This window comes from Oikopleura dioica, chromosome 1, assembly GCF_907165135.1.
Source record: "Oikopleura dioica chromosome 1, OKI2018_I68_1.0, whole genome shotgun sequence".
NCBI lineage: Eukaryota > Metazoa > Chordata > Appendicularia > Copelata > Oikopleuridae > Oikopleura > Oikopleura dioica.
In genome coordinates, this window is record NC_137291.1 from 6,076,312 (window position 1) to 6,099,988 (window position 23,677).

A 23,677-nucleotide genomic window follows, 5' to 3' on the forward strand; every position below is an offset into this window, starting at 1 on the left:
TCCTCGTCGACCCCGACCCGTATCACATGCCCAACCTGCGCGAGCTCTTCAACGAAATGCGCCCGGGCTACAAGTACCTTGCCGGCCTCGATCTGAAGAGTGGCTACTGGCAAGTGGAAATCCACCCCGACGACAGGCACAAAACTGCCTTTTCATGGAACGGTCGCACCTTCCAATATCGTCGGCTCCCATTTGGCCTCGCCACCGCAGGCCAAATTTTTCAAGGTGCGTTGGCGAGGCCCTAGAATCTCTCCCCGACACTTCTGGCATATTCTGCTACATCGACGACGTCTTGGTGGCAGCCAAATCCTTCTCCGACTACCTGGCGAAGCTTACCAGCCTGTTCGAAGCTGCCAGGCGATTTGGACTGCGTCTACACCCGAAAAAGTGCGAGTTTTTGGCGCCCCAGGTGAAATTCCTGGGTAGAATCGTCTCGCCTAAGGGCATGTCCGTGGACCCAGAATATGTCGCTGGAGTTGATGCCTTTGTTCAACCCACAAATCGCACTGAACTACGCGCACTTCTCGGCAAGCTCACCTTCATCCGAGAATTCCTCGAAACTCGAATGTCCGAGCGGATCGACACAAGTTGCTTCTCGCAGCTTGTTTTTCAGCTCAACCAGCTCAACAAAGATGGCGATTTCACGTGGACCACAAAAGCCCAGGAAGCTTTTGAGCGCGTGAAAAAGCGGCTCCGTACAAGCCCAGTCATCTCGTTTCCCGATCCCTCACTCGACTTTCTTCTCTGCACTGATGCTTCTGCAGTTGCCGTCGGCGCCGTCCTACTTCAACAGCAAGATGGATTCGATAGAATCGTCGGCGTCGCTTCTCAAACTCTCACTTCCGTCGAGCAGCGCTGGAGCTGCACGGAACGCGAGGCCTATGGCATTTTGTTTGGCGTCCGCAGATTTCAGTACTTCCTACGCGGCAAGCCCTTTGTGGTGAAAACCGACCATCGAGCTCTTCAATATATTGACTCGGTTGACCACAAGAACGCAAAACTGGCTCGCTGGATGGACGAACTGAGCGCGTACAGATTCATCGTCGAGTATCTCCCTGGCGAGCAAAACGTCTGGGCAGATCTCTTCTCGCGGCCCTTCGGTGTCAAAAAGGACCCTCCGTCTGACAATCAGAAGTCAGCCGGTAAATTCGTCGACTTCGGTGGCCTCCGCGCTTACATCCCCAGCTGGTGTACTAAGGATACTGTTATCCCGCCGAAATCCTCTCCCTCGAAACCGCTCCGCGAAGGTCTCACTCGCGCACTTACATGCTCCACTGGCGACGAGTTCACCCTCAACCAGAATGTCGAGGATCTACTTCAACTTGCTAATGCCCAGCGCGCCGACTCGGGTTTGGCAAAGCTCATTGATGCTCTTGAAAAGCACAAACGCGACCCAAAGCAAGTTCTACTCGACAAACGCGATTCTAACTACGAATTGTATCGCGTCAACTGGCAGCATTTCCGCATTTGTTCCCGTACAAATGTACTTCTCCACGTGCGCAATGGTAAAAAGCGCCAAGTTTTACCGCCTAAACTCGCGATCGAGCAACTTCGAAAAGCTCATGACAACTCAGCTCACCCTGGTGTACCTCGAGTTATTGAAGCTCTCAGCAGCTACTGGTGGCCTCGCTACATGGAAGATGCACAAAACTACGTGCAGAGCTGCATGATTTGCGCGAAGCGTAAAGGTAACCAAGGGCAAGTGGCTCTACCTCAAATGCAACATGTTCCCCGCGGCTCTAAGCCCTTCGAAACGATCATGATCGACTTCACCGTCTTCCCCAACTGTGCTGGCAAACGCTTCTGCTGCACCGTGCTCGACACATTCACGCGATTTTTCGTCGCTCGAGCTTGCACTGGGGAGCGAGCGATCGATGCTGCACGCACAATCGTCGAAGAGGTGGTTCTACGGCATCAAGTTGTGCCAAAAATCGTCAGTTCTGACCGTGGTACCGCATTCGTCTCTGCTACTATGAAGGAACTCTATTCTCAACTTGGTATCACGCCGCAGTATCACACCGCTTATCGCCCTGAATCTACTGGTAATCTTGAAAGGTCCCACAGAACCTTCAAGGACATGATTTTCATGTTGACTCATGAGCGAAACATGACTTGGGTTGATGCTGTCCCTTACTGCGTCGCCTTCATGAACTCTCACAGGAACAGATCTACTGGTCAGGTACCTCATACTCTCGTTACTGGCCGTCGTCCTAACTTCACAGTTCCTGAAACTCTACACGACCCCGATGTACGCTCTAACTCGCCTGAAACTTACGGCAAAATCGTCAAGAAGCGGATTCAAATGCTCTCGAAATTGGCGAAAATCGCCAACCGCTCCGCTGACCTGGCTCTAGAACGCCAACATAAGCGTCTTCATCGCGCTCGCCTTCTTAAATACGGCGACATGGTTCATCTCTACAGACCCGTCACTAAGGCTGCCAAGGACTCCAACTGTAACTGGATAGGCCCTTACAAAGTCGTAAAAGCCTCCGAATCTGTGGTGAAAATCGTCGACGGAGCCGACTTTTGTGACTGGGTTCACCGATCTCATCTGCGTCTGGTACCTCCGCGCAAGGATCATCTAAAATCTCCCTCCGACCGCGCTTTAGAACAAGAGCTCATCTGTGGCGATGATCTTGATTCTCCTCAAAATCGACCGGTTGGCGCTTCTGGTTCATATTCTGAACCTCTAGCAAAATTACCAAAGGTTGGGAGGCCGGCTGCTGAAAAGCAAAAAACAACCTCTGGCAAGTCTACTAGAAAAAAGAGGAAAAGAGCGAGTCCCGACTCGTCACCTGATCCGAAGCGTCAAAATACTGCTTCAATTCCTCCCTCGACTGCTAGAAATTCGACCGCGCCCGCCCCATCAACGTCAACTTCAACTACGCCTCGCTCGACCGACTTGGTAGAAAATGATGTTCAAGATTTACCTGTTGAGACGACTTCCGCTCCTCGTTGTAGTGCGGCAGACTCTCTAAATGGGCATCATTTGTCTTCTTCGTCAGCTGATCTTTCTTCTATCTTCGAAAATCTCACCGTCCGTGGCGGTCGGATCAGGAAAAAACCTTCTCCGATACAAGTTGATCCAACTCGCAAGAGTTACTCGTAGAAAGGAGAAGTTTTCTTCAAAAGAAAACTCGTCTCGCGCGAGTCTACTTCTTCTCGCACTCTGATTGGCTGTCGCTGTCCGGAAATGGTTCGATCTTCGTCCGACATTTCTCGACTTTTCGTCTCTACGCTGGTGCAATTCCGACGCCGCGCTGTGCTGATTGGCCGCCTTTCCTTTCTCCTTTCCCTTCTGCTCAACTACGATGACTCATCTCTCCGACTTCAACTCTTCAACTGAAGATTCTCGAAACGTCTCTAGAATCTGGGGAGCTGTGAGGTCTAAGTGCTTAAGTCGGTTAGAGATCTGATCTGGATCTCGCGCCGCGCTCTTCTCTGCCACTTTTACGTTCACTGCTTCAGTCCGCGCACAGTAAAAGTGCAGAATACACGCTTTCTCGGAAACTACTTTCCTTGTGTTTTTATTGAAGATACAACAGAGGCTACGACTAGCTGCAAGAGAACCGTCTAGTATAGAGAGCACTACAGCAGTACTTAGACGCTTACAATGATCTCATAATTTTTTATTATATTCTAGTGCCAAGAAATTCGTCCTCACAATCATATTCAAAACTACGGGTTCTTCTTCTTGAAGATAATTTCAGAAGGAAATAACAGTTGATTAGATTTGGTAGACCCTACTTGATATTAGAACTCAATGAATCAGACTTCAGAGCCAGAAAAGACGCGACTGCCAGAAAGAACGCGATGCCAGAAAAGACGCATTTCTCAAAAGTGCCAGAAAAAACGCGCACCCGAACTGAGCTGAGCTAGCTGAGCTGAGGTTCAAATTGAGCTAGCTGAGCTGAGCTCGCTCTTATCGAAGAACCATTGAGCTGAACTGAGCTAGCTTTCTTCAGAAAAAATGAGCTGAGCTGACCCTCACCTCAAAATCGCTGAGCTGAGCTACAGCTCACAAAATTTGCAACTCTGGTTAAAGGCAAAAAGGTTTTACAGATTTTTATGCTTGTTCGCGATAAAGGTTGTCTTTTCCCCGTTTTCTTCGAACCTAATTAAACTTCCTCTTGCATCCACTAGGTAGTGTTCGCCGTTGAGAAAAGATGCACCAATTGCCTTTTTTGTTTTTCCCTGACTGAAATTATTTGAAGCAAGTTTCATTATTGATGGAGAGAAAAACGTTCATGAGGCAGGAAATAATTTTTCCCAAAGTTGACCTCTTGTCTCGTTAGATTGACGCTTGTGAAATCGGTTAAAAGAAGTGTGAAAGCTTTGACTTCTGCCTCGCGATCTTTGCGGCGCCCAGTGATAGCTCTGAATTTTGACTTTTCATCTTTGTCTTCTTCTTTTTTATCTTCGAATGGAGGCTTCAAATTTGTATATATTCCGATGAACATCATCGTTCTAGGAAGTTTTGAAAGAAAGTAAGTATGAAAGATTATTCATAAAATATATCAATAAAAAGTTGAAGCTTCCTGAAAGCTCCAGCTCTTCAATTTTTATTGTCTCATATTTTTCAAGATCGAAAACGGGAATCATTTTTTGGTTGTCCCTCAGTTTCTCGCACTTGTAGTACGGACAAGGGCATCCATTTTTGCAGTACTTCTCAGTCGGGCAAACAGCCCCAGCAGACTCGAAAGAACGAGTGAGCTGAAAGCAAATTGACTCACAAGGCGAAATCGGCTTATTTCTGCTTGAATCCAAGACAAGTGTTTTGGAACAGAAAAAACGACAAGCTTTCTGATCGTAAAACTTTTTCTTTTTGCAGCGGCGCAGGTTTACTTCGTTTTCTTCTTTTGAAAATTTATCGGGCTCTTTACTTATTTCGTCGATTTTGGAAACTGGAGTTGGAAGTTTGAACTGTTTTGTTTCATAACATTGCTTTTTCAGAGTTTGACGTAACGGATAAATAGCCCCTTTTTGAGGAATTTAAAACTCTTTCTTCATGAGATGTCCGCAAAAATCCATAGTCTCTATCCGCACGCAAATTTTATAGTTACGATGACAAGTGGTCGTCAGATAAGTTCTGACTGCTCTTGATTTTTCCAGAGATCGTAAATTCGCTTTAAGAATCTTCAATAAATTGTAATAACTTGATGCTTTTCGAAAGCCAGAAAGCGCCCGCGCACAAGTTTACTCCACTATTTATCTAACTTTGAAGAATGAACCGTACCGAGGAGCATGATCGTAATCCAGAAAATTGAACCCAATCCAAGATAGGTCCCCATTTGCGGCATGGTTGAAAAGCCGTGCTCAGCAAAGCTCAATTTCCCAGTCATCTTTTTCTTCCATGTTTTCTCCTTTTTCAAATCTTCTTCTTGAGTTCGAATGCTTCGGGTTGTCAAAACTTCTTCCGGAAATAAAAACACCTCTTTGCCCTTTTTTCTCAAAACGCCAAAACAATCACAATCGAGGCACTTGGTTTTAAAAAGTTATTTTTTATTATTTGCCTTGAAATTACCCGAATTTTAGTTTTGAAAAAAAGTTTTTTAACTCTCTCATTTTCGCCTTCGTTTTCCATAGCGAGTGATTTGAAAAAGCAAAAAAAGCAACTTCATACCGGCGAAAAATACGGGAAGATCTCTCGTTTACGAGCTTGTCGAGAACTGCGACAGTTTAATGCCACTTCGGAGATAAGCTAATGAAGCAAGAGTGATACAGTGAAAATTCAAATTTCCCCGCTTTGAATTTCCGCCGCTTTTTCAAAAATCACTGAGCGGAGCTGGGCGACTGCTAAACTCACTCAGCTAGCTCAGCTTACTCAGCTCAGCAAAGTTGCAACTTTGAGTAAAAGTGATGTGAGTAAAATGAAATGCTTCTCCTTATTATTTATTTCTGCTGCAATACTCCTGAATAAACAGTACCTTCGAACTCAACAGTAACTTTCACTTTCTTTTCGCAAGTTAAAGGAATTTCAGAAGTCCATGGAAGCGATCTTTTTCCATTTTGGAAACTCGGAATCGGACGATACAAAGAACTAAACGAATCTATTTCCTTCTCTTTCGAACAAACCAACCTAAAGGGTTGATGCAGTCGCAACACATGAGGAATTATTTGCGACTGAAAAGGGTTGATGAGCGGTTCTAATGAGCGATCGTTGTTTCTTCTGTTGTCTCTTTTGTTCCCGTCGATGGCATTTTGTAAATCTTCGAATGATGAGAGATTTTCCTTGTGACATTCAAATGGGTACAAATATTTCATGTACTTTTGAAAGCCTAATAATTTGAAGAAAAACGAAACCATCCCTCTTTTGGCTTTTTTCCTGAGTTCTGAGCGTAAAAGCCGCAGAAGTAATGGAATTCGGGAGCTTCAATCCTTTTGTTATCTCTCGCCAGATTTTTCTCTGGATAACTTCTACCAGTCCTCCTCTTTCTACCACAAGCGTGTACAAGCTGAACAGGTCCAGGACTTGCTTCGCCATCACTTTATGAAGATTTTCAAACGCTAAGAAAGATGACTAGATGACCTGGAACACGAGCAATCGGAGTCCTTCTTTTAGTCATGAATTCAAAAAGTTCAGTAAGAAATTTTCTTCTCTCTTCGCTATCGTCCAGTTTATACAGCTCCTGAAAAAATATCTCCCTAATTTTTTTTCACTAGAGTTTTGGGGGTGGCGTCAGGAAGCGACAAAAAAATTTCGACAAATTTTGTGTGGGCGGCTACTTAGCTGCTGATTGGCCGGTAGGCTGAATCCAGGCTTCCGATTGGTTCAAAATTTCCACGCAAAATTTGTCAAAATTTTTTGTCCGTTCCTGCTTCCTCCCCAGTCTGCGTACTACGCAGTGCGTAGGCTAAACCTGGTAAGGCAAAAATCATACCCGAAATTGATCTTCGTAAATCGACTCGTTTTTCGTGGAATCATCCCTTGTTATCTTATTAAAAGCGTTTGTTTGTCCACTTTGTTTCGAAAAGAATCTTACCTTGTCGACAGAATGCGAAATGCTCTCTTTCGGCTCCATAATACCAAATTGAAATACTAAGTAGCGGATTAGCTATTTCAAGCAATCCTGGAAAATGGAGATCGTCACTCTTGACGGCCCTCTGAAGATGATTGTAAAAATCAGAGATGAGGATCGACAAGCTCAAAGGACAGCTATTGTCAAAACATCCAAAGTGTGTTCAACAAGCGCCGCTGAAAAGATACTCAATATCATATTTACCAAATATCCGCCAGCATTTTTATTTTTCGCCAATAATAAAAATAACCCTCAAAGCCCAGGGATTCCACAACCGAAGCCCAAGCGTTGTCTTATTTGGAAAAGATGTCTTGGAAACGTGGCGGAGATGCGAAGATTGATTGCGGAACGAATGCCGAGGAGATATCTAAAATTATGATTAGCAACAAAATTTTAGATAGTTTCACGTTCAATACGTATCTGAATATCTTTTCGAAGCGAAAAATATACAAGTCTGCAAGCCAATAATTCAAGGGATTTCAATCGAAAACCAAGCGTCTAGCTTATTATTATCACAAGCCATTTTTAGGGTTATCCTGAGCACGGCAACCTGTGTAGAAAACCACGATTAAGATCTGAAAGGTTACGCCAGAATACAAAAATTGATTAGAATGGTTATTATGCGAAAATTTTTAAATGACCCTGACTCAGATTTAATTCACAGGTTAGGGTTAGGGTTACGTGAACGAGGGGACGAGTACCCCCGTTCGCCGATTTCCTTGAACAAGGGTACCAGTATCCCCGTTCGCTCTTTTTCTCGAAAAATCAAGGAAGCATTTTACCTGGGGAACTCCGATGATCAACGAATCTGAGTGCCCTGGATTAGCAATAGAAGAACACATGCGATCAGTGCAAGAGAGGGACAGATAGATCGAGTCATGTGACACTTGCGAGTTGAAAAATCCGGAAAAAACCCTACTGACCCGGTAATTAAAGGCCCGGAAATCCAATATGCCCAAGATGGCCCAGATTCTACGAATTCTCAACTCGTGAATAGAAAAGGAAAAAAGATGCCATTCGCAACAATAACTCAATTAGCCACACTCAAACAGGAAGATTTAAATTTTATATAAGAAGGCTCTGACGCTTTATGACTAATTTTTGCGTGCGTTTTTACGCTCGTTTGTGTTTATTGAAATCCTTGTTATGAGGCTCGCCGGAAGTGTTGCGTGAGATATTTCCCTTGATGATTTGGCCAATTTAGCATTATTAAACTTGCGAATCGGTGAAAACCAGCGCCGTAAGAATTTAGTCATACATTTCTAATTCTGAAGGTTAAGTTTGATTTACTGACTTATCGGGTACCCTCATTCATGATGGAAAGCAAACAAGGGTACGGTACCCTCATGACCGCATACCACCACCTGAAGAAGTCAATGCTTTGGTGCTGAAAGTAACCTTCACCGTTGAACAAATCTTATGTAGAGCTTACATTTTTAGAGTAGTCGGGGGCCCCGACTCGGGGGTAATCATTCGAGCAGCCCCTAACCCTAATCCTAAACAAGGTGGCAAACGCCCCCAGGACTCCACAGCTTTGGCCTAAACCAGGGGGCTTCGACCCTAGTCCCTAAACCTAACCACTAGCCCAGATCCTAGAGATATTGGATGGCTCGAATCATAGGCTCGAATAAAAACCCCTCTTTACGATTTTTACCGCCACTGAACTCCAGTTACTTCTGTTTATTCTGAAGAGAAACAGATCGAATGAATTATGGCAAGAATTGATAAAGAATTAATGACGCTACGCCATCGAATTTTCACGAGTTTTCAAAAACCGGCAAGAAGATTGAAGCTTTCCAATTCTTTTTAAACTCTTTAATTTCAAGTGGTCTAATCAGCTGCCTCCAAAAAGCAGTCAGCATCCGTCAAAATCGCCACCGCGATTAGGTTCCAGCCACTTAAAAATTCTTAATTTTCTGACGTCAATTGAAGAGTTTATCTTGTTTACCTATAGAATTGATAATTCTTTCTAAAATCTTTAGCTAATTCGCCGCTTCGCCTAAGTTCTACTCAGCGATAATGACGCAACCCAAAACAGAACAGCGCCGATAAAGCTTTTTTTCACGCGATGGCGCTCAAAAATTCAATGCTATAAATACCGCCGGATTTTTGTCCGTGGCTCATAATCTTTTTCAAGAGAGAAAAAAGACCTGCAAAAAATGAAGCTCTCCAGCCTCGTTGTTATTTCCGCCGCCACAGCTGGTCGAATCGACAAATGCAACAACATCATTTCCTTTTTGGAAACTCAGGGGATCTCCGCTGAAAACAGGGTCCACAGAAGAATTCAGGAATTCAAGGAGGTGCTCTACCCGATCGTCAAGGATCGAGCGCAATTCTGCGGCACCGAAGACGTCAACGAGCGAGTCGAGATGGAAGAACTCGACGAGGTTGAGCAGAGAATGACTTTTGACAACGTCGATAACAAGGTAAACCCCCTTAATTTTTTCTCTCCCTCATGAAATTTCTAGATCCAAGTCTGCTTCGACCTCTGGGACGAGTACATCAACCGGAAACTCCCCGCCGACGCGTGCCCGAATCTCAACTCGAAAGCAAACCGCAAGCTTCGAAAATTCACTGATCAGCTCCAACGAGGCGCTGAAAAAGCCCAGCTCCGAGCTACCGGTCTTTTCCGATCAGGTGAATTTAAAGTGGAAAAACTCGCTTTTAACTCGTTTCCAGGCCGGCGGCCAAAATTGACCGAGGAAGAAAAAGCCGTCAGAGATGAAAATCGCGAGGCAAAGCAAGCTAGAAAAGCAGAGAAACAAGAGCGAAAACGTATGGTTCTAAATTTATGCTCATTTTCTGAAAAAAATTCTTAGAAACTCGACTTACAGTCAAAGAAGCGAACGAAGCTCAGCGAAAATTGAAGCAAGACAAAAAGAAGAAGTCTCAGGATAAGAAACAAGCTTCCCAGGACAAGAAAGCCGAGAAACAGGCGAAAAAGGTAAACAAATTTAGTTGAAGCGGATTCATTAATTTTCTAGAGCGACAAAGCAAGCAAGCCAAAGAAGAACAAGAAGCCTTCTAAGGAAGAGCCAGTCGTTGAAGAACCAGTTGCTGAGGAGCCAGTTATTGATGGGGTTCTCGTAGAAGCTGTTGTTGTTGAGGAGGTCGTCGACGACGTTGTCGTGGAAGAAGAAGCTGCTGATGAGGAGCCAGTTGCTTACGAATACGTCTATGATGGTGCTGCCAGCTCAAGTGTCGAAGAAACAGTCGCCGAAGCTGCCGCTGAGGAAGCTGCTACCGAAGAAGCTGCCGTAGCAGAAGACGAAGACAAATCCTCTGAGGACTCCAAAAAGAAGAAAAAGTTTGGCGGTAAAAAGAAGGGCAAGAAGAACAAAGAAGAATAAAGCTTTTGAAATCTTTCCTTTCAATTATCTGACAACAATCCTGCATCAATAACTTTTTAATGCTTTCTAAGTTCAACTTGCTTTGCCCCCGATATTTTGCTTTCTGTATAATAAAATTTATAACAAATATTTTATTCGATTTTTTATTGAAATAAATAGAAGCAAGGGATTTTATTTACAGAGAACACAATTTTACGGTAATTTTTTTCAAATTAAACGTCTGGGTATTTTTCGTAAGAGAAGATTCTGATTTCAAAGGTAGAAGCAGCGTCGGCAGCTTCGTTGGAGATCCAGACGTTCATCTGCTCGCCGTCGAGGACTGGATAGTCGTTGTCGTTAAATCGCTTGGCGTCGATTTTTACTCCATCGATGGAAAGTTTGTGCCAGATCCATTGAGGCTGGTTGGGTGCCTGTTGCCATTGTTCAAAAGTGTATGTGTTCCATTCTCCATCGTTGCAGTGGAAGTAATTTCTCGAGTAACCAGCAGCTGCTTTTGGATTCGCCCAAGTGATGTGCATTTTGTTCTCATTGCTCGATCTCCAGATCGCAAACTGGCGAGAACCGTAGACGCCGTCGTTGGGGCCTGTGGTCACGTGGAAGATGTTTTTAAAGCCGTTGAAGGGGAGAGAGTGGTCGCACTTGATGTCGATCGAGAATTTGTAGTTCTTGACGGCGGTGATTGTGGCGGCAAGATTGCCCTGGACGGGAGAGACGGAATCAACACCGACGATCACGCAGTTGTCCACGTCGTTGCAGTTCTGGGGGCCGAGAGGGATGTCATCAAAGAATTGATAGCTGAAGTTTCTGATTTCGTAATTGATTGCTGGGTGCCATCGACCAGCGTAGACTTTGATGTCATCATTTCGGAAAACATCAGCAGTTGGCACTTGGCGGGTGTGTTTGGTGACCCCATCAATGGTGAAAACAATGTCCGTGAGTGCAGGATCGCCGGCGTTTTGTCGCTGAGAGAGTTTGTAGGTGTTCCAGTCGCCTTAAAATAAGAATAACCCTCTTTCATTATTCAAATGATAAAAAAATATGAGTTTTCATACCATCGTTGCAATCGAACCAGAATCCGGTATCGTTTTTGACTCCAGTCGGATCAGCAACATTGATTAACAGTTTTCCTGGTCGACCAATTGGCGCTTCCCAAATCATGAAAACTCGCTCTCCAAGGACGCCTCTAGCGGCGCCACTGGTGATCTCGACAATGCTGTTGTGCACGTTGTCGTTCATCGTTCCGCATTTAATATCAACCGAGATCTCGTTGTTGGCGTGAGCAGTGATTGTGGCTTTTCGGAGGTTTAGTTCTGGAACAACAGGTACTGAGCCAACGAATTCGAAGCAGTTTTCTCGCCCGTCAGAGCAGGGAGCGGCAGTTGGCTCTTCGTATGGAAGCTCGGCGAAAGTTTGGTAGAAGAAATTTCGGATTTGAAAAGCGGCAGCTGGGAGACCTTTGGAAAGAAAGACTTTGATGGGAACGTCCTTGAGGATTTCGCTCGTTTCAGCGCGGACAGAATGGACATTGACTCCATCAATGTAGACCGTGGAAGTGGTCATGAAAGGTTTATCAATATCCTGCCGCTGCTCGAGAGTGTAAGTATTCCACTCGCCAGGAACGCAATCCCAGAAGCGACCGGTCTCGCCCCACTGATTGCCGATAGGAGAAGCGTAGTTGATGAGTATTTCTTGGCTCGTATGCCTTCGCCAGAAAGAAAAGAAACGATCTCCAAGAGTTCTTGTTCCATCATCTTTGGTCATGTGGAGAAGCTGGTAATGGACGCCGGCAATAGGCATGTCATGATTGCAGAGAATTTCGACTGATGTTTTGTGGTTGACAGCGGCTGTGACAGTTGCGATCTGGTTGTTTTCTGAGGGTGAGATTGAAGAAGCATCGATGAAAGTGGTGCAGTTTTCTTTGTCAAAACAAGGGTCGCCATGGAAAATTGCTTGGTGATAGAAGTTTCGGACGAGATGATCGTAAGCAGCTGGCCAGACAAATGCATTTGATGCTTCAACAAACAGAGGACCCTGATAGGTTTCTGTTTTTCGAACTTCTTGGGACGCTACGACTGATCCGTCCATAAGAATTTCAAGAAGCATATGGTTCTTGCCAGATTCTGTTTGCTGCACAGTAAAAGTATGCCAGCCAGGAAGGCAGGAAACGTAGGCATTTAGTTCGTGATTTGCATTTTCAAAAGCAGGCGCGACAATTCTAATTCCATCGGGTTTGTTGGCTTCTTTCCAGATTGTGAAATATCGATCACCAAAGTTCTCTCGGTTGGTGCCAGTGTGAACGTGGAGAACATTTTCCCAAGAAGGAGCGACTCGGTCAGTGCACTGAACTTCAGCGGAGATTTTGAATCCAAGATGTCCGTTCGATTCGCCAAGTCGGTTTCCTCTGAATGGAGCGACTAAGCAGCTGTCCTGGAAAGTCTCGCAGTTCTCGAGTCCTTCGCATGGATCGATTGTTTCGTCACATGATTCAGGCTCGTAAGGCCGCGATGAGTGGATAAAATTTTTAATTTTGAAGAAACTGGCGGGCTCGAACCAGCTGTTTCCGGACCAGACTTCGACTGGGCCGACGAAGGCATCGGTGTGATGGATGATGTTGGAGCCGAGAGCGTTTCCATCTTGGAAGACGGTGAGTTCGAGTCGGCCAAAATCAACCTGAGTTTGCTTGACAGCGATGTTAGTCCAGGAGTTATCTTCGCAGTCGACGAAGTATTCGACCTCGTCGAATTGAGTGTTGCCCTTGAGAGGAGCGTTGATTTTGAGTTTTCCATCGTCTCGCTGCCAGATAGTGAAGTATCTGTCTCCAAAGTTCTCTCTGTATCCACCTTGAGTCATGTGGACGACGCTCTGCCAAGAGTGCCCTTCACTTCGACGGCAGAAGACGTCAACGCTGGCGCTATAGACAGCATTACCGTCGACTGATCCGATTTGAGTGCTGTGCTGAGGTCGGATGCTGCAGCTGTCGACAAGGGTATCGCAGTTATCTCGTTCCTCGCATGGGTCAACAGGCTGGCAAGGTTCAGCTTCGGGGAAAGTCTGGTGGTAGAAGTTTCTCACTTTGAATCCAGTGGCAGAATCGTGGAAGTCGTTGGAGACATCGACAAAGAGATCACCGCTGTAGACATCATCCACGTCCACGATTCTAGTGAGGACAACTTCATCATCGATCGACATGGTCAGCTCAAGAGTGTCTTTAGCGTCGGTATATTGTTGTTCAATTTGATATTTGTTCCATTTGCCGGGAGTACAGGTTGGGTAGTGGTTGACCATGAAGTTTCCGCCACCGGAGTTTTTGAGTGGAGCGCTTAATTTCATAGTCTCAGCTCCGGCAAAGAGAGCAAAATATCTGTCTCCGAAAACCTCTCTGCTGGTGCCAGTGTGCATGTGGATGATATTCTGCCAATCGTTTGGCGTTTCGCCGCATTTGACTTCAGCGGAGACCTTGAAAGCGGGCGAACCGTTTGTTGTGGCGATACTGTTGTTTTTGGATGGACGAATTCCGCAGCTGTCGACAAAAGCTTCGCAGTTTTCTCGTCCAGTGCAGGGATCAGCTGGAACACAAACGTTTGGATCAGGGCCGGGTTTGCATCTGCAGGATTGAGCGGAGTCGATGATCCACTGACCGTCGACCCAAAGGGCGAGATCGGAAGTGATGAGTTCAGCGTCAAACATCATCCCAGAGACAAAGTTGCCGTCATTTTTGAAGTTCATTTTCCAGTGGTGCTTGTTACTTCCTGCGATTTCAGCTGGCTCAGTAAGTGGATGGTTCCATTTCTGAAAGAAGACTGGCTCGGTGAACTTAATGCTGACAAAATCGCCCTTCGAAGGGTCGAAATTGAAGCCGCCGCCGGTTCCGTAGTAGGCTCTGATTCGAAAGCAGTTTCGGCAGGTCCATTCGTTTTCGAAGAATATCTCCGAGTTGCCGAGACTTCTGCATTTAGCATGTCTGTTCTTGCCACAGACACTTTTCACTGGAGCAAGAGTTGTTGGTTCCTCGGTCGGGGCTGGTTCCGTGGTCGCAATGGACGTATCGCATCGTCCAGCTCGACGAGCGACATTTTTGAGCTTATGAGAGCGTATGCTCACTCTTTCCAAAACTTCCGCTTCGGAAATCCTTCAACACACCCAAATGTTCTAGCGTAGCTTCGGATCATCGATGCAACTTTCAGAGAGTCCTCGCATAGATTGTCAATTGTTTCGATTTCGTCGGCAAATTTGTCTTCTTCTGCTGGTGGAGGACATTTGGAAGTGTCGATATTGTTGAGGTCTTCAAGAACTCTGCCAACCCATTTTTCAACGCCATCTTTTTGTTTCTGAGTAGATCGGGGGTAGGACTGGACGAAGGCATTGAGCTCAGTTGCTCGAGCTGTGATCTTCTCGAGTCGCCTTTCGGCACTAGAATTTTTGATCTTATTAATGAATAAACAGAATTGGGGATGAAGTTAAAAAAAAACGAAAATTATCAAAAAAATTTCAAAAAAATTTTTAAAATAAACTTCGCAAAAATACTTACTCTGGCTCTCTGGCAGCTAAAGCTGAAGAAATGACTGCTGACAACAGCTTCATTTCTTCTCTTTTTTTTCTCTGTAGTCAGATTATGGCCTCAAAAGGGACCAAATCCTCGCTTATATTGAAAACTGGGTCGCCAGGTGGCATCTATTGCGAGTCAGAAATCGTTGGTGGTGGTGGTGCACGTTGGTGCTCGTGATGCATCGAAGGCCACGCACGTTGAGCTTCGTTGTGCTTTGTCCGGCCTTGAATAAATCTTTGTCCTCTGGTTGATCCTTTTTCTGAGCCCCGAAAATCCGAGTCAATTGAACGTTACGGTTTTTTATCATGTTTTTCTTTTCAGACTCAGAGGAAAGTTCTATTATTTGGAATTTTTTTAATTTTTTTTTTAATATTTTGAAATAGAAATTTTATAGATACAAGAATTCTGAAACTGTTTGACCTTGCTTTTCACCGATTCTGCTTTTTTCTATAGAACTAAACTTCGAATGTGGTTTTCATCGAGCTTTTTTGTACTTTGATTCTTCCGAGGAGTCCAAGTGTGCGTAAATTGATGCTCTTCTGATTGGAATCAATCAAAGTGGGTAGCCCCGGTTTTCTAGCAAGTTAAGCGTTTATTTTTGTCAGGCGTGAGCATGGTTTTAATTATTGCCCGCTGGTTGAATAACTGAGACAGATCAGAGGTAGCGGGTTGACGTTTATGCATTGGCCAAGTGGCAGCCTTGACTCGATGACTTAGATTTAGGAGTTCAAAGTTTTCAACTCTCATTAGAAAAGAGTGACTGTAGGATCGTTTGAGCGTCATTCCGCTCAAACCGTTATGAATTTAGTTTTTAAAAGGTATGAGCAGGGTATTTTTGGGGTATTTGCTGCTCAGTTTTAATAACTGAATGCAATTAACGCCGGAAATAACGCAAAGAAGAAAAATGCTCGCTTCAATTCTTTTTCATTTCTCAACTCTTTTATTCGAGCATTGGCCAAACTAAGAGTCCTTGATTTTTTCAAAACGCTGGATTCACTAACTGGTTAGTAAGAGGTTATTCGATTGAAGAACATCCTTCAAAGTGATTGTTGAGTGAAGAGCTAAAAATGCCCAGAAGTATTCCTTGAGTTGGATTCTACTGTATCATTTCATTTTAGAACAAAGTGTTTTGACTCAGGTTGTTGTGGGTATCAACGATCTTGGATGATTTGATATTAGATAAAGAGAACTCTAACACGACGTAACGGAAGTAGCAGGAATTTGGACATCCGCATTACGCGAGTCCCAAAATTTTGGAACATGAATTTTTAATTTTGGCCGAAATAGTTTTTCTGAAAAAGGGAAGTATTAGAGGTCATTTTTATAATATAGCTTGAAATAATCGCGGATTATTTTCGCGGCATAATTTTTTTTTTCTACTTTGAGGAATGAGAATGACGATATTTTATTTTTTGATTTTATTGATAAAAATTGTTAGCAGGGGATGTTATTTACAGAGAATTGAAAAAAAAAAATTCTTGGACAGACCATAATTTATAAAATTTCTCAAACTTCATCAAAGAATTGATAGCTGAAATTTCTGATTTCGTAGTTGGTGGCTGGGTGCCATCGACCAGCGTAGACGTGGATGTCGTCGTCTCGGAGGACGTCAGCGGAGGGCACTTGGCGAGTGTGTTTGGTTACTCCGTCAATGGTGAAAACAATGTCGGTGAGTGAAGAATCACCGGCGTTCTGTCGCTGGGAGAGTTTGTAGGTGTTCCAGTCGCCTTAAAGATATATTATCAAAGGATTATCTTTAGTATCTTCGCGATGGTTTAAATAAAATCTGACTTTTCTTACCTTCATTGCAATCGAACCAGAATCCGGTATCGCTGTTAACTCCAGTTGGATCAGCAACATTGATCAACAGTTTTCCTGGTCGACCAGTTGGAGCTTCCCAAATCATGAAAACTCGTTCTCCGAGGACTCCTCGAGCGGCGCCATTGGTGATTTCAACGATGCTGTTGTGCACGTTGTCGTTCATAGCTCCGCACTTGATGTCAACAGAGATTTCATTGTTGGCGTGAGCAGTGATTGTTGCTTTTCGGAGGTTCAGTTGTGGAGCAGCTGGGGTCGAACCGACGAATTCGAAGCAGTTTACTCGTCCGTCAGAGCAAGGAACAGCAGTTGGCTCCTCGTATGTAAGCTCGGGGAAAGTTTGGTAGAAGAAATTTCGGATTTGGAAAGCATTAGCTGGAAGACCTTTGGAAGCAAAGACCTTAATTGGAACATCCTTGAGGATCTCGCTGGTTTCGGCGCGGACAGAATGAACATTGACTCCATCAATTTTGACCGTAGAAGTGGTCATGTGAGGAGCTTCACTGTCTTGGAATTGCTCGAGAGTGTAAGTGTTCCACTCGCCAGGAGTGCAATCCCAGAAGCGGCCGGTTTCACCCCACTGGTTGCCCATTGGAGAAGCGTAGTTGATGAGAATCTCTTGGCTCGTGTGTCTTCGCCAGAAGGAGAAGAATCGATCTCCAAGGCTTCTTGTTCCGTCATCTTTAGTCATGTGGAGAATCTGGTAGTGAACGCCGGCAATAGGCATGTCATGTGTGCAGAGGATGTCGACTGATGTAATGTGATTGACGGAAGCAGTGACAGTTGCGATCTGGTTGTTTTCTGAGGGCGACATTGGAGCAGCATTAATGAAGGTCTCGCAGTTAGGTCTTGAGCGAACATAACCGTCGGCTGCGCATGGATCAGTCTGCATTTTCGGGTAAGTCTGATAGAAGAAGTTTCGGATGGCGTAGGCGGATCCAGCATCGTTCCATCTGTTCGACAAGTAGACATCAAGATCTGCCTCGGCGTAGACTTCGTGAGTGGCAACAGAGTTGGAGTAAACAACGACGTCATCGAGAGAAACAGAGAGATCAACAATTGTTGGGTTGTCGGAATTCTGTTGTCGCTCGAATCGCCAAGTCTGCCACTCGCCAGGAACGCAATCAAACCAGCCGCTTTGGGCCCAGAATCCGTCGGTTGAAGGGTCAGCGACGGCCAATTGAAGCTTCTGATTGTCCTTGTGTCGGTTGAGCATGAAGAATCGTTGTCCGGGGTTTCCGTCGAGCTGCATCGAGGTCATCTGGAGGATATTCGTCCAATCGCCAAGTTCCATGTCGTGAGAGCATTGGACTTCGGCGCTGACGACGCTGTTGAATTCAGCTCTGACTGTAGCAACTTTGTTTTTGTTTTCAGGTCGGATGTCACAGGAGTCGACAAAAGTGGTGCAGTCAGCCTGGCCTTCACAAGGATCGACAGCAACGCATGGCTCGTAGTCGACTTCGTCGAAGGTCTTGTAGAAGAAGTTTCGGACTTCGTAGTCAGCAGCAGCGTCGTTCCATTTATTCGAAGCGTAAACTCTGAGCTCATCTCCTTTTAAAACTCGGTGAGTGGCGACAACTCGTTCGGCGACAATGTCGTCGTTAACGCTGACGACGATGTTGGTCAGAGCTGGGTTGCTTTCGTCCTGTCTTTGCTCGAGTTTGTAAGTGTTCCATTCGCCTGGGACGCAGTCAAAATCACCGGCATTCGAAAAGTACTTGAAAGTTTCGGGGTTTGCAAAGCCAAGTGTGATCGCCTGAGAGTCTGGTCTGCGGTTGAGCATAAAGAATCGCTGGCCGGGGTTGCCATCAAGAGCCATGCTTGTCAGTTGAACAAAGTTCATGTAGGAGCTAAATTCAACGTGAGTGCAGAGGACATCGACAGATGTGACGTGGTTGACGGAGGCGACGACGTTGGTGATTCGGTTGTTCTTGACGGGGTTGATGGCGCAGGAATCGATGAAAGTCTCGCAGTTGTCTTCGCCGTGGCATGGATCGACACAAGTGATATCCTGGTGGTAGAAGTTTCGGACGACGTGATCGTAAGCAGCTGGCCAAGCGAATTCATTGGATGCTTCGACAAAGAGTGGTCCTTGGTAAGTATCAGTTTTTCGGACTTCCTGAGATTCGACGACAACTCCGTCCATCAAAATTTCGAGAAGCATATAATTCTTGCTGGACTCGGATTGTTGGACGGTGAATGTGTGCCAGCCGGGAGCGCAGGAAACGTAAGCGTTGAGTTCGTAAAGAGGGTTTTCAAAGGCAGGGGCGACGATTCTGATTCCATCGGGTTTGTTGGCTTCCTTCCAGATTGTGAAATATCGATCACCGAAGTTCTCTCGGTTGGTGCCAGTGTGGACGTGGAGAACGTTTTCCCAAGAAGGAGCAACTCGGTCAGTGCACTGAACTTCAGCGGAGATTTTGAATCCGAGATGTCCGTTCGATTCTCCAAGTCGGTTTCCTCTGAATGGAGCGACTCCGCAGCTGTCCTGGAAAGTCTCGCAGTTCTCGAGTCCTTCGCATGGATCAATAGCATCGCATGGCTCAGGTTCGTAGGGTTGCGATGAGTGGATAAAATTCTTGATCTTGAAGAAACTGGCGGGCTCGAACCAGCTGTTTCCAGACCAGACCTCAACTGGGCCGACAAAGGCGTCGGTGTGGTGGATAATGTTGGAGCCGAGAGCGTTTCCATCTTGGAAGACGGTGAGTTCGAGTCGGCCAAAATCAATCTGAGTTTGCTTGACAGCGATGTTAGTCCAGGAGTTATCTTCGCAGTCGACAAAGTATTCGACCTCGTCGAATTGAGTGTTGCCCTTGAGTGGAGCGTTGATTTTGAGTTTACCATCGTCTCGTTGCCAGATGGTGAAATATCTGTCTCCAAAGTTTTCTCTGTATCCACCTTGAGTCATGTGGACGACGCTCTGCCAGGAGTGGCCTTCAGTTCGGCGACAGAAGACATCAACGCTGGCGCTGTAGACAGCATTACCATCGACGGATCCGATTTGAGTGCTGTGCTGAGGTCGGATGCTGCAGCTGTCGACGAGAGTGTCGCAGTTGTCTCGTCCCTCGCATGGATCAACTGGGTCGCAAGGTTCAGCTTCGGGGAAAGTCTGGTGGTAGAAGTTTCTGACCTCGAAGCCAGTGGCAGAATCGTGGTAGTCGTTGGAGACATCGACAAAGAGATCACCGCTGAAGGCATCGGCTACGTCGACGATTCGAGTGACAAAGACTTCATCATCGATTGACATGGTGAGCTCGAGAGTGTCTTCAGCGTCGGTATATCGCTGCTCGACTTGGTATTTGTTCCACTCGCCAGGAGTGCAGCTCGGGTAGTGGTTGACCATGAAGTTTCCGCCGCCAGCTACGTTGCCGGAGTTTTTGAGTGGAGCGCTGAATTTCATCGTCTCAGGGCCAGCGAAAAGAGCAAAGTATCTGTCGCCAAGGACGTCCCATCTGCTGCCAGCGTTGATGTGGATGATGTTTTGCCAATCATCAGGAATCTCTCCGCATTTGACTTCAGCGGAGACCTTGAAAGCAGGCGAGCCTGTTGTAGTGGCAATATTGTTGTTTCTTGATGGAGTGATTCCGCAGCTATCGACGAAAGCTTCGCAGTTTTCTCTTCCGCTGCATGGATCAGCTGGTTCGCATTCGGGTGGAGGTGGAGGGCCAGGTTTGCATCTGCAAGACTGGGCAGAGTCGATGATCCACTGACCATCAACCCAGAGGTCAAGATCGGAAGTGATGAGTTCAGCGTCGAACATCATTCCAGAAAGGAAGTTGCCGTCTTCCTTGAAGTTCATCTTCCAGTGGTGCTTGTTGCTTCCTGCAACTTCAACTGGTCCGTCCGGATGGATTGGATGATTCCATTTCTGGAAGTAGACGGGCTCGGTGAACTTGATGCTGACGAAATCCTTCTTTGGGTTAAAAGTGAAGCCGCCGCCAGTGCCGTAGAAGGCTCTGATTCGGAAGCAGTTTCGGCAGGTCCATTCGTTTTCGAAGAAAATCTCCGAGTTTCCGAGACTACTGCAGACGGCATGCTGGTCTGCGTCACAGACGCCCGTCACTGGAGCCATAGTTGTTGGAGCCTCGGTCGGAGCTGGTTCCGTCGTCACTTCGGGCTTGTCGCATCGTCCAGCTCGGCGGGCGACCTTTTTCAGCTTATGGGATCGCTTGATCACCTTCTCCAAGAATTTTCGCTTCGGGAATCCTTCCACGCAGCCGAATTTTCGAGCGTAGCTTCGGATCATCGAGGGAACTCGTTCAGCGCCGGAGCAGAGATCTTCGATCGTGTCGATTTCGTCGGCGAATTTGTCTTCTTCGGCTGGAAGGGGACACTTGGAAGTGTCGATGTTGTTGAGATCCTGGAGGAGTCGGTTGACCCATCTGTCGACGTTGTCTTTTTGCTTCTGGGATGATTTGTCATAGGATTGGACGAAGGCATTGAGCTCAGTTGCTCGAGCTGTGATCTTCTCGAGTCGCCTTTCGGCACTATAATTTTCGATCAGATTTATAAATATTTTTTAAATAATTATTTCGATAAATAATTATTTATAAAATAATTTTAGTAATTTTTTTCAATGAAGATTTTCGATAGAAATTTTAATAAAATAATCAATTTGATTCAAAAATTTGAAAATAATTTTATAAAAAATCATCTAAAAAAAGCTGATAAAGACTTACTCGGGCTCTCTGGCCGCCAAAGCCGAAGAAATGACAGCTGCCAACAGCTTCATTTCTATTTCTCTTTAGCTTTTAGCTTTTGAAGCGTGAGCTGGATTACAATTTACTTTTATTCTTTTCTGGGCCACACGGTGGTGACACGACTGTAGAAAAACTTTACATTTTGTAAATATCTTATATATGAATTTTACGCCTATTGCAGCAACCTTTCTTATTCTTTTATCTACGCGCTGACCTGATTCCAATCGAGGGAGTGACGACCCGCTGATTCGAATCATTGACCAACTGACCCACTTTACCCAGCTGATTTTACGCTTGACACAGTTCTGACCCTTTATAAGCGACTCTGCCAAGACAAAATTATTCAATTTCACAATAAAACCAATCGAAAGGTTCAATTTTCTCTTTGCTTTTCTACAGACGCATCATGGTGACCAACTTTGTGATCCGACACCCCTTCGAGCTTCTTGAGGACTTTACAAATAATACGACGCCAGAGACAAAGATAACGACAAGGACTTCTAAGACACAGCTCAAGAGAATCGAGAACGAACTCAAAGAGAAATTGGAACGAATGGGCTTGATCTTTAGAGCATCAATGACAGAGCATAAGATCAACGAAGAAACAAAGACTGCACTTGAGGCACAATTCAAGAATACACGTCGACGAATCTGTCTTTCTCATCTGGACAAAACATTCCGGGAACGATACGAGGACGAGTTCGAAGACATCAAAGGCTCAACAGATTTCTACGCTCTATTGCACCAGATTATTGGAGAGGAGAAACCAGAAGAACTTGCAAAAGAAGCACGTCAAAAACTCTCGACGATATCCAGACGCACAGACGAGGAGGAAACCTTTACACGATTCTATACAAGAATTGAAAAACTCGCCATTTTAGCAAGTAAAGGTAAAGATGTGCTGAAGGAACATTTTCTAGAGGAATCATTCAATTCCAATCTGACGCCAGATCTCAAACGTTACATTCTGGACCAGGGACAATCATCAAAAACGCCAAAAGAAATCGCAAACTACCTGGACAAGATGAAAAAATTCAAACGACGAGTCGAAATAAGTGCCGTCAGCCTGGAGAACAATCTTCTTAAAGAAGAAGTCTCCGCATTACGACTTGAATCTGCTTCCTTTTCTCAGCTACTTGCGAAAATGGATGCAAAGATGGATGCCCTCAAAATCGAACTCGCTGAGGTAAATAAGATTAAGGCGACGACCCGAGAACAACCACGGGAAAGTTTCAACCAATCCCGACAGACAACCGAACAGCAAAACGCGATTCATACCACGGCCCGATTCACTGCTCCTTCTGGAAACTCGTTCAACCCGGAACGGCCAAGAACACAACTCGAACGACGACGTGACGGCTCAATTATCACCTGCTTTTCTTGCGGAATGAAGGGCCACTCCAAGAAGAACTGCCGAGGAACTGTCATCTGCCACATTTGCAATCAACGCGGCCATATCAAGGACATCTGCCCATCGCGACAGCCAAAAAACTAAGAAATGGACTTTATCAATCGTCAGATAGAGTCCATGCTTCCGTCTCATCAATCATGGATCGAGTCGGTCCAAAACTTCTTACAAAAGCAACAATCTACGGTCAGCAAACAAATTTTCAACTCGACACCGGCGCTCAGGTGTCCTGTATTCCTCGATCTCTTATCCCGCCATCAATGTACAAAGACATTATCCCATCATCTATTCAGCTCCAGTCATACAACGGAAACGAAATCAAAGTTTACGGCTGCCTTTCCGCGCCCTTAGAAATCGGAAAAATTTCACTCAAGAACTGTATATTTCAAATTGTAGGAGACCACTGCTCGCCGATCCTTGGAACCCCTGAGCTCTCCGAAAACAATCTTCTGATAGATTTGCGAGCAAGCTGCCTTCGTCAAGACAACACAACTGAGCCGATTATCATCTGCAGAAGCCCAGCAGCTGGTATCAAAGCAGTCACGAAGTCTCAGTTCTTCTCCACTTCAGCAACATCCGTTTCTCAAATCACCATCAAACCAAACTCATCAGCTTTCATTGACGTCTGCCTCTCCGAATCATCGTCAAGCTATATCTGTGCCCTTCCAGAAAAGACATTTAGGAATAAAAACTTCGAAATTTACGACCAGTGCATCCAACTTAGCAGTCTGCAGAACAAGGCAAGAATCCACGTTGCAAATAAGTCAGCGATCCCGATCTACATTGGTAAAAATGCGGTTATCTGCCACATTAACGAGGTGGAAGTAAAATTGCCT

The 23,677-nt window shown here is 45.4% G+C and overlaps 3 protein-coding genes across 4 annotated transcripts; 1 reads left to right on the forward strand and 2 right to left on the reverse strand.

Moving 5' to 3' along the window:
• The first annotated feature begins 9,161 nt into the window (after nt 1-9,161).
• Nucleotides 9,162-10,492, forward strand: LOC145703611 (uncharacterized). The gene is made up of 5 exons (XM_081780994.1): nt 9,162-9,445; nt 9,488-9,656; nt 9,699-9,794; nt 9,839-9,963; nt 10,004-10,492. Exons 1-5 carry the CDS (start codon nt 9,179-9,181, stop codon nt 10,367-10,369), a joined length of 1,023 nt encoding a protein of 340 aa, XP_081637120.1. The 5' UTR covers nt 9,162-9,178; the 3' UTR covers nt 10,370-10,492.
• A 51-nt stretch (nt 10,493-10,543) lies between these two features.
• On the reverse strand, nt 10,544-21,532 carry LOC145695858 (uncharacterized). Of its 2 annotated transcripts, none has more exons than XM_081772893.1 (3): nt 21,413-21,532; nt 16,716-21,220; nt 10,544-11,360 (listed from the first exon to the last, which is right to left on the reverse strand). In XM_081772893.1, exons 1-3 carry the CDS (start codon nt 21,463-21,465, stop codon nt 10,582-10,584), a joined length of 5,337 nt encoding a protein of 1,778 aa, XP_081629019.1. In that variant the 5' UTR covers nt 21,466-21,532; the 3' UTR covers nt 10,544-10,581. The 2 variants fall into 2 exon arrangements, with proteins under 2 accessions (XP_081629019.1, XP_081629020.1); XM_081772894.1 differs by lacking the exon at nt 10,544-11,360 and adding an exon at nt 16,324-16,642.
• LOC145695859 (uncharacterized) lies at nt 14,114-14,957 on the reverse strand. The gene is made up of 2 exons (XM_081772895.1): nt 14,898-14,957; nt 14,114-14,779 (listed from the first exon to the last, which is right to left on the reverse strand). Exons 1-2 carry the CDS (start codon nt 14,948-14,950, stop codon nt 14,467-14,469), a joined length of 366 nt encoding a protein of 121 aa, XP_081629021.1. The 5' UTR covers nt 14,951-14,957; the 3' UTR covers nt 14,114-14,466.
• Nucleotides 21,533-23,677: the final 2,145 nt, after the last annotated feature.

Coding starts and splice junctions, on each gene's coding strand:
- LOC145703611 (XM_081780994.1), top strand. CDS start 9,179: ATGAAGCTCTCCAGCCTCGTTGTTATTTCCGCCGCCACAGCTGGTCGA. Junction 9,446..9,487: donor TTGACAACGTCGATAACAAG/GTAAACCCCCTT, acceptor TGAAATTTCTAG/ATCCAAGTCTGCTTCGACCT. Junction 9,964..10,003: donor CCGAGAAACAGGCGAAAAAG/GTAAACAAATTT, acceptor TTAATTTTCTAG/AGCGACAAAGCAAGCAAGCC.
- LOC145695859 (XM_081772895.1), bottom strand. CDS start 14,950: ATGAAGCTGTTGTCAGCAGTCATTTCTTCAGCTTTAGCTGCCAGAGAG. Junction 14,780..14,897: donor TTAGCTGCCAGAGAGCCAGA/GTAAGTATTTTT, acceptor CAAAAATTCTAG/TGCCGAAAGGCGACTCGAGA.
- LOC145695858 (XM_081772893.1), bottom strand. CDS start 21,465: ATGAAGCTGTTGGCAGCTGTCATTTCTTCGGCTTTGGCGGCCAGAGAG. Junction 21,221..21,412: donor TTGGCGGCCAGAGAGCCCGA/GTAAGTCTTTAT, acceptor CGAAAATTATAG/TGCCGAAAGGCGACTCGAGA. Junction 11,361..16,715: donor CTGGTTCGATTGCAATGAAG/GTAAGAAAAGTC, acceptor TCTTATTTTAAG/GCGACTGGAACACCTACAAA.